The sequence below is a fragment of the Triplophysa rosa genome, linkage group LG22 (genome assembly GCF_024868665.1).
Source record: "Triplophysa rosa linkage group LG22, Trosa_1v2, whole genome shotgun sequence".
Lineage (NCBI taxonomy): Eukaryota > Metazoa > Chordata > Actinopteri > Cypriniformes > Nemacheilidae > Triplophysa > Triplophysa rosa.
In genome coordinates this window covers 10268307-10278148 of record NC_079911.1, presented here as the reverse complement: position 1 = coordinate 10278148, position 9842 = coordinate 10268307, and the positions used below count along the sequence as shown (strand labels likewise).

Genomic DNA, 9842 nt, shown 5'->3' with positions numbered 1-9842 from the left:
TGACCTGCCGGAACAGGTACATTTGAAATCAATAAACGCTGTTTGACACTCAAATCTGACGTAAATGTAAAAACATCCAGCTCGTCTTGCGAGAAAGAACGGTAGACATTGGCAATCAGCTCCTCGCGAACCCACTGACAGCTCTTACGGGGAAAGCAGAGGGTATAATTGAATGGTAATTACACGGCAATTATCATCATGCATAAAGGTTTGGCATACCGAAAAGGATCGGGGGAGAATTTTTTATTTTATTATTTTTTTAACAACCTCTCTGCGATTTCTGTTCAATTATGGCTAATCACTGAAATCCAGGGAGGGCATAAATGGTGCTGTCTATCTACAAAGGCAGCGGAGAGCTTCAAGGCGCTTTGAAGCACCTTAGCGCGCGCGTGTCACGGAGAAAGTTTTAGCGAGTGTTCTCGCCGTGCCGTGTTGGTTGGCTCGGCAGAATGCATCATTAGAGCTGCCATCTGAGTCACAGTCATTATGAGGCACTTTATTTACCTCTGAAGTGTTGGAGGCTCTGTTATCAGTGCATCAGCCTGTGTTTACGGCTGATTTTGACGTGCGTGTGCGCGCGCGCGAATGAGCAACAGATGGAGAACGGTGCGTACATTAATGACTTGGAAGGCTTTGCATGTAAAGCTTTTGAACAGTCGGCCGTCCATTGACAGTGATTATTGGAGTAACTTAACAGACTCCCTGTAAGGAAACCGTTCAAAATGGAGGTAGAGCGTAAGTGGCCATGACTCACCAGCCTCGGACTGCAGCGCTGCGAGATTTCTCCGCATTTACACCCATTCGCGGCCCTTTGAATTACAACGCAGAAAGAAAAGAGAGAAACACACAGGCGACTCGTGAACGGCCGTCCCCGCAGCCCTTGCACTTTGGTCACTAATGGAACATTTTCCAGCAGCCGTCTGCAATGGTTAATTTGCAGCGGGACCGTCCACTTAGGGCGATTGGCTCGAAAGCAGTAGACGTTTAGAGAGCATCAGCATGACAATGAACGTCAATTTGGGGTTAAAACCTAGCGTTATTGCCCGATGTGAGGTCCCAGCGGTGTCTTAACCAAATACACGGAGAGCGGGCTCCGCCGCAACGGGCGCGCGCAAATGTGTTTGCATGCGTGGCGGTTGCCTAATTCAAGTGTTTTTTGTGAATAATTGAGTTCTGCAATGTGTCCAAAGTCAGTGGGGGAGTGGGCTGCTGTTTGTGCCTAGCGTGAGAGAGAAAGAGTGAGAGAGAGGGGTGCTCGAGGTTCTGCAGTGGTGCATGGCAGTAGATGACTCACCCGTCAATCATGTGACTCATTAATCACTGCAGCTTTCTCTCTCCCCACCCCTCGCTTTTCATTTGGTCTGTGTCTCTTTGCCTGTTCCCTTCACATTACTCTCTTTTTATTACAGATTCGATTTATTTACAAATGACTTTCATCCACCACTTTTTTTCTGAATGAATGGCATCCATTTCAAAAGGTTGAAAACATGTTTTTGGTTACAGATGACTATGTGTATATGAGATGTGTTCAAGCACGTTTGTTTGCCATTCTGTATTTATGCTTCTAATTTATAAAACGAAAAGCTGTTTGGCTCTGATGTTTTGATAAATACGATTCTTTCAATAATCATAATTACACTTGTTTGGATGAATGTTATTGATGTGTAAATGTTACGAGTAATGCAGACGTATGTGGATATGCGTATGCACCTATTTTAATGATGTTTATCATTTTTAAGAGATGTTGTAACAACTAAGAACACTTTGGCACCTAAAGTCAAAGATCAAACACAGATTAAATGTTGCATTTGGCATGCTGCTTCAAACTCTGACTTCAAATGCAATTTTTGTTACAGGTGAGATAAGAAATGGCATATTGCTTTGGCATTCACCATCTGTGGTAGAGAAATTAATTACTTTCTGGCTCGGACTCTGATCAAAGATATTCCAATAAGACATTTTTAAAAAACTGACTTTAATAAAATAATTGCTTTTATTTTCAGCATATAGCAAAACTAGTAATCGACATGCTGTTATTTACACATCGCACACACAATTGTTTATTTGACTGTACAACTTACAATCTGGAAGTTGACAACAACAAATTCCTTTCACAAGACGGTTTAACTGATGAAAACACTTGATATAGTAATTTTGAGTTCATTCTTTTTTTCTTCTTTTTTTAATAATCACAGTTTGTTTAAAGAGGCGATTTTCCCCAAATTTGTCAGACTTTTTTTTTTTTAAGATGCAAATACAGATAGACGTGCAAACTGTTCACCCTCCGATTATTCCTCACAAACCTCAGACATTTTAAAACTTGTTTTAGAACGAAGAACGAACATTATTATACAGCGTTCTGTCAGGTCTCGAGACAAACATCCCATACTCAGTGGTTGAATGTTGGAGGTAACCCCCAGCAACGGGCATTTTTAAAATCGTACATTTTGGCAGGATGTCAAGTTTACATTGAATCACATGTGTACAGGTATAGAATTCCACCAAGCAGATTGACAGGGCACCGACCTAGCAAAGATTTTCACCATTTTGCATTTCTGTGAATAAAATGGAAGATTCAGTTTCAAGCATTGTTTACAGCGTGCGTGAATCATTTTTAGTGGTGCAAGACCTGCATGCACATGGATGAGCTAAAACAGTGATCAGTATTAAGGCAATAGGAACGTTGATCAAAACATTCCAACAGACCCTCAAGAAAAAGCCTGTAATAATTTGACTGTTACTTGTTTTTGTAACAATTATTACTGTGCCCTGCAGTATCAAGAATCCGAGCTTTGCTCTTCAGTTAATCAAGTGTTTCCTAAAGAAAATAAATCTTTGTGTAAACTCTTGCAATTGGCACCTTTTTTGTCTGTTTGTTTGTATGTTTTACCATTTCATTTAGTTTTTTAGTTTTCTTTTTTAACATGCAAGAGAATCAAAAACATACCTGAATGAAACCTTACAAATTCACCTGTGTATTCTCTCACCAAATTAAAATGTAAACTGCGAGAGAAACCAAATGAGTGCACGCAGAGAGGTTCTGATATAACAGCACCGTCTCTTCCGTTCCTGATTTGGAATGTATCAAAAAACAAGAGTGGAGAAGAAACACCTAACTGTCTTTAAACAGCCCTGTCGCTCAAAACTCTCCGTTTCAGTTTATACCCAGAATTCTCCTCACTCTTTCATCGCTTTCAATGCATCATCGCTTGAGAATATCCTGAACTCCGACTGACTAATATAATCTACGGTTGTAATAAATCTTCTCGATGAAGTTCTCCAGTTCCTCGTCACTGTCCTGTGGAGACTCCGGCTCATCGTACACATAGTCTGGTGGGTACAAGTAAGGGGGGGCTCTCCCGCTGGGAGGAGAACGAGGTTTGGGCATGGGGAGGGCTTGGTAAGTTCGAGGATGGGGCAGGATGTAATTAGATATGACAGAGTCCGGTTGTGGGTAGGGGCTCTGGGCGCGTTGAGGGGCTTGGGACCATTTCCAATCCCTTGCCTTTGCCCTGTCTCTGTACCTGCGGTTCGGAGGTTTGAGGGCATAGCCCATGGAGCCCCCAAAGTTGTAGTCAAAGGAGAGAGCAGGATTTGTGTAGAACCGGGGCTTAGGGGGAGGAAAGTAGACTGGGTAATACGCTCGATATGGCTTTTGGTAATAAGGGAACGAGGGATAGGCCAGAAACTGCTTTTGGGGTTTAAACCAATAGTCCTGCTTGCTGAGCTTCACTTTGTTTTTCTCCTTGTACCATTTCTTATACGGATTGACCGCATGAGAGGATTTCTTAGGTGATTTAGGATATTGATATGCCTGAGGCCTTGGCTTGGCTTTCAGAGGAACCAGAGGGCGGAAACGAGGGGCGTTATTGGGAAGTAAATCCTTCCTTTTTTTCTTCTTCTCCTGAACGTCGCTGATTATTTCAACCACATCATCGGCAGGCAGGTGGAGCTTGCTGGAAATCTCAATCAGCTTGTCAATCGTCTGAGGATCCATTTCATCATCGTCATCACTGTCCTCCACCTCATTAGAGCGCTTGTCCTCAGCCACGTTGCTTAGAAGAGCCGCCTCCTTCATGTAGGACGATGCTTTCTGCTTTCTTCCCATGTACTCCAGAAGCATGTCGGAGGCGATGTCGGCCAACCTCTGCTCCTCCTCGCGTGCCTCCTGTGCCTCTGCCTCCTGCCGCCTCACCTCCTCCTGCTCTGCCCGTGCTCGCGCCTCCTCCTCCTTCTGGGTTATAATCTCCTCCTCTTCTTCCACAAAGTCAAAATCATCCATGAAGTTTCTTTCTAGCTGCGATGGGTTCCTAGTTCTCTCCTCTTGCCACTTAAGCTTCTTGGTGGCCTGGGCCAGCTGCTGGTTATAGGCTTTGTAGCCTTTTAGAGGAGGCAGAATCTCATTGTCTTGGAGTCCGAGGTCAATGTTTTGGAAATAGCCTCTGGTTTTGCGCTGAAGGAGGGATGCCACGTTCGACTGGCTCTGCGATTGCTCGTCTTTTGCTCCAGCCGCGGTTGCCACGTCCTCTTCGTAGCCCTCATCTTTTGGCCACTGCTCTTTTGATTCTGCCTTTTCTCGTCCTCCATTTTCCTCCATCTCTGACTTCTCTGTGTCGTCCTCCATTTCTTTGTTCTGCTCATAATCATCCTGATTTCTCATTGCCTCCAGTGGAAGTTCCTCTTCAGGATCCGCTTTAATGGCCATCTTTTCTCTGGCTGGGTGGTCAAGAGCCTCGAGCAGAACGGAAGCTAGAGCACTGGCAGAGCCCATATCTGACACACGTTCCTGTCCCACGGGTTTCTGGAGCAGGTCGTCCACATTCCTGTGTGTCCAAGCAGCTCCTTCTGCTGCCCCCGGGTCCTCTTTTGCCAAGTGGAGAGCCTCATTGGTGGTGCTGCTGACTGGGGGTCTCTGCTGAAGTGCAGGGGCAGCCAGGGCCAGCAGGGGGGTGAGGCTGAGGAGGACTATCAGGAGAGCTGAGGTGCTGGAGGGGTAGCAACAGCAGAACATGACCATGCAGAGAGAACGGGATGGGGTGAGGGGGAGTGGGGAGCACCTGTAAATATAAAAATGTAGTGATTAATATCTGCGTTGTTGTTTTTTTTTTCCTTTCTTTATCTGAGCATTAATAGAAATTATGCTTCGATGTTTAACTTTTTGAACGTTTCAGAACATTATTGTACGTGGGTGGCTGAAATATGTTTAACTTAACATCAAAGCATGTACATACATTAATATGCATGACAAAAACACGACCAACAAAATAGTTTCTTAGTTTTTAAAATAAATTGATTGTTACGAATCCACATAGACTACATAGCACCACAAAAAAATCCTAAATGTCGAGCGAATTCCTTGGACACCTAATTAACGTTCCTAATCACTTCTTGTGTCGAATCAATAAAGAATCACAACAGGCTGGCATGTGCTGAAGGTAAATTAAAAATACACTTCGAAAGTCAGTGTGTGAACATTTTAAAAAGACACACGTTGTGCCGATTGTGTGGTGAAAAGAAAAGTGTTATTTGATTTGGTGCGAAACGAGCATAACGCGTGTAATAACGAGAATCGCTCCGAGCAATTTTTATTTATTCATATTAACACTTGTCATTAACTTATGGCAAATTTATACGTTACATCTGCTTCTTTTTGTCAATGAAGTCAATAGAAAAGTCTCAATATTTCAAAATTCTTCTTCTCCAAACAATTCATACCCAGATATCATTTCTTGCACAAATTTTAAAAACGGGCTATAACAGATTGCATTAAAATTTTCCAAACACTAAGTTATGGCATCAAAAACATAAGTATATAAACAATTATTTATGTCATATTAAATATTACGCGTTTATTAATTTTTGCGCCAAACGCTTGTTGATCGGTCGACCTGTATCTCTTCTTGAATGACTCGCGCTTAGATTCAACGGCGTGCAATCTCAAGATAGCAAAATATCACCAGTATCATCAGCTGTTTAAAACTTCATCATGTCAAGTTATCTGAAACCTTGTTTTTATATGGTACATAGCCTATTCACAAATTATACAGCACATTCATTTAAAGAATAGCGATGGACAACTCACCTGCTTTCCTGAACAAATTAGCTGGAACTCAAAGCTTGTGCTTCTTGGTCTCTAACAGACGAGCATTGGAAACAATCGCTCTCCTGAAGTTCATTTAAAACTTGAGTCAAGTCAGTTTCGTTCCCACAACACTTACGAAGAACACACTTCGGTCTTTTTCGCACAGTTGAGAGATGTCATTTGCTCCACAGATGAACGCGGTGCGTGATTTTTTTCAGAACCACGGACAGCGCATCACCAATTTGTATAGACTCGGCCGAACACGTGACCCCCGAGTCATCGCGCCGCTGCTGACGTCAGACTCTCCATTGATAAGAATTTCGTGTCTCGTTTGAACTCACAGGGTACGCTACGGTGCTCTGATGAATGAACAGAGATTGTATGAATGAAACAGTCTCTCCATTAAGAACGGAGAGCAATGTGGTGCACCCGCGAAACCAACACTGTTAAATGAACTCATAGACTAAACTTAATTGTAACTGAGTAATTGTGTTTTTTGGAACCTTAAGCATGTTAGGTTTAATACACAGACTGTATTTAGAAGAGACGGTATGACCAGAGTAATGTGAGTCTGTCAACTACTTAGTAGCCTTTTCAGTGTGCGTTTGCCTTTTGGCCCGTTAATTGTTCTGAGGTGTCCTCATAATCAGAGCCGGAGAGAGACCGAACGACTGCACCCACCGTGACGCAGGAGGTTCAGCTTCACTGCTCTACTTCCGCTCAATTTCCCGAGCTCGTTCAATTTTCCGCTCTTTGTCTCCTGCCGCCCCTGACTTTCATCCATCTGTCTCAAACGTCATTCTCATTTTCACATTAACGTGTATTTTTTAATCGTATAAAGCAGGTAAGCGGTTGGCTCTCTTGACCTAAACAATCCAGAAAAAAGTTTCATGTCTAGATTTAGCTACATGTAGCCTATGACGGAATGCAACCTATACTTTTTCAATCTCTCTCCTGCAATTATCGTTTAGAGAGAATACGTCTCTCTGACGTGGTTTAGGACCTTCACAAGAATACTGTAGGTTTTAGGACTAGGCCTAATTGGAAAATGCTCGCGTGGCATTGGAGCCAACAGCAATCCCGCCAATCACAGTTTATGATTCGTGTAATTGGATTAGTTGCAGTGCGGATATTGAAGTCCCACGAGCCACACTCGAAATGGCAGCATCAAAGCTGTCTCATTACAAAGTGGGAACCTTATTTCAATATTTTAAAAGGTTGCATCCAGTAGACCCGTGTTCTTGGATTGCCATGCCAACTTTTGAGACCCCTTTGTTATAAATTATCGCGAGTGTTTGCTTTTTATTTGTTTATAAATTAATGTTTTTCATAATCAGGCCGACGAAATCCTTCTCATTTTACGCTCCGGAGTGGTGCATGAGCGCCCTTATAATACAAATATTTCCTGTCATAAGAAATACATTATTTTTCCTGTTATTCAAGTTGGTAGGACAACGACCTTTAATTCTGTATATGCGATATACAACAAAGGGGGCGAGTTAAGAGAGTGAGTGCGTGTCCTTTTCTCTCTTGGTGGCAAATAGTTTAAGAGCGCTGAGGTCCGAGCTATGGTCAAATTTTGATACGGCTTGGCATTATCGACTGCCACTCAGCATTAGCGCAGTTGCAACCCTTAACCAACGCTCTTCATCCCCCGCGCTGACTCACCTCCTCCCTAACTATCCATGCACTTAATGCAGGACCCAAAATGCCCACAGACCATTTCGCGCAAGAACAGAATGAATATATTATCTGTTAAAAATCTAAGAAAAACAGTCCAAACATAAAAGTACTTTACAGCTTGCGTTTTTTTCTTGGGCCCTTGATGGGAATTGTTGTGCACCCACATTTCCACCCTCACAAGCCAAGAGAAGATTCGTCAGGTTTTTGAGGGTGCTGTAGACATATTGGCTGCAATTATGAAAATGTATGTTCAAATACACTCAAAAAAATCTGCACCGCATCAAGCGCCTAATGGAAGTGACATAACATGCTCCTCATGAATAAAAGAATTCCTACTCCCACGAGACTGAAAAAAGCATCGTCCTGGGATCGATTAAATCTCCCATTTCACATTTTACTCAGCTGCGGCTCAAGCTTAATGGTGTGTAGCATACCCCAAGCCTTGCGCCCACACACGAGCACCGCATCTGTTTTGATGGCAAATTCTCGTAAGAGACTGCTCTCTTGAGGCTATAAGCTCTTATATGGCGAAAATGTCGTACTGTAAGGTGCCTCAGTACGCAACAAGCCCGATATTTCATATAAACCAGTTGCATATTTAGTCACTTAAGGTTTTGGTTCAAACCGAATAACATGCGCTGATATTCACGATGAAGGACCGTCCCCATCGAGACAGATTATTGCGTGTCAGCACGCGCTCTTTGACCATTGCCACTGGAACAACTTGCAGTGGGGTATAATCTGCTGTTTGTTTTATTTGATCTGTGCATCGGTTCCACGAATGGCGAGCCAAGGCAAATGTTTAAAACGTTTATGGCGGGCATGTTTGATCTGTCAATATTTACAGTTTAAGGACGTGTTCCGTCGTCGCGTGCGTCGTCATTCATCAAAGCCACCCCGCGCGCGCTGAAGATTCGTTTGCCAAAAGTGTTGAGCTGTATTTTCTCGTTTTAAATCAACCTTGTGAGCCATTTAAAATATTTCAAGGCTAAACGGGGTCATAGCAATAGCAACGTGTCCTCTTAATTCGGTCGCAAAAAATCCGATCGCACAATTTTCGTAATAAACACACACTGTAGCGCTCGCCTGCCCAGTTGTGCTGAATAAAAAGCCATTTCATGCGAATTAAACGAAAAGCAGTAATCAAAAATTCGTAAAATTATATTCATTTACTGTTAATTGTTTCCCCCCAAATGAATTGAGGAAATACGATGTTGACGAACATACATGCGTTTTTGTTTGGAGAAGAGACCAGTGTGCAATTTCCCCGAATTCTGTGATGAAAACCTTTGGTCCTTGACATATTACGTCGGAGGTTAGCTTCGTATTTGGAGTTAATGAGCCGATTGATATCAGCGAGAGTCATCGGTTCCCTGCCATCAATCTCTCTTTCACCGAGAGAGGACGGATAAACTCGCCCATAACATTTTGACTTGGTGCAAGCGGTGTTCTAAAAAACTGTCATTTACATTTGTTCTATAGCCTATTGTGTTTTAAAAAATGTGGAGAGGTGTTTCCACAATTTAAGACCGAAAAAAACCAAATCGATGCGTAATGAGATTAAAAAAGCTTTTACATAAATGTACGCCTCTTAAATACGCTCTAAATAAATATCTCTGTAAACTGGTCTTTAGAATGCATTGCTATAAAACATGCCGTGAATATTACAGCAGACTTTTGACACGACAATGACTGGAAAACAAAATACTGTATAGTGTTATAGATAAAGTGTCTACATCTGTTAAGTATAACAGTAATTTTAATTCCTAAACGTAATCTCCTATATATAATGAATTGCATTAAGATTTTTTTCACTAAAACACCGATTATGCACGATATACCACAATGTAAAGTACTACAGCAATTGCCGAAAGTCATATTAAATACAGTATAAATTGTTTGTAATTATAAATGTACAAAAAAAACTGCTATGTTTGGCCTTCCCAGAAAAATAAGAGATGGTGAGGAAATGATATGCAGCGTAAAGGACGTGGTGTAAATAACTGGATTTTCCCACATTTTGTGTAAAATCTGTTGGTCATTCAGGCGTACTACCAGTCGTATAGATTATTATTTT

General features: G+C 42.2%; 1 protein-coding gene across 1 annotated transcript; it reads right to left on the bottom strand.

The window, feature by feature from the left end:
• Positions 1–1974: 1974 nt before the first annotated feature.
• si:dkey-175g6.2 (uncharacterized) lies at positions 1975–6316 on the bottom strand. Its single transcript, XM_057321280.1, has 2 exons — positions 6083–6316; positions 1975–5057 (listed from the first exon to the last, which is right to left on the bottom strand). Exon 2 carries the CDS (start codon positions 5015–5017, stop codon positions 3236–3238), a length of 1782 nt encoding a protein of 593 aa, XP_057177263.1. The 5' UTR covers positions 5018–5057; positions 6083–6316; the 3' UTR covers positions 1975–3235.
• Positions 6317–9842: the final 3526 nt, after the last annotated feature.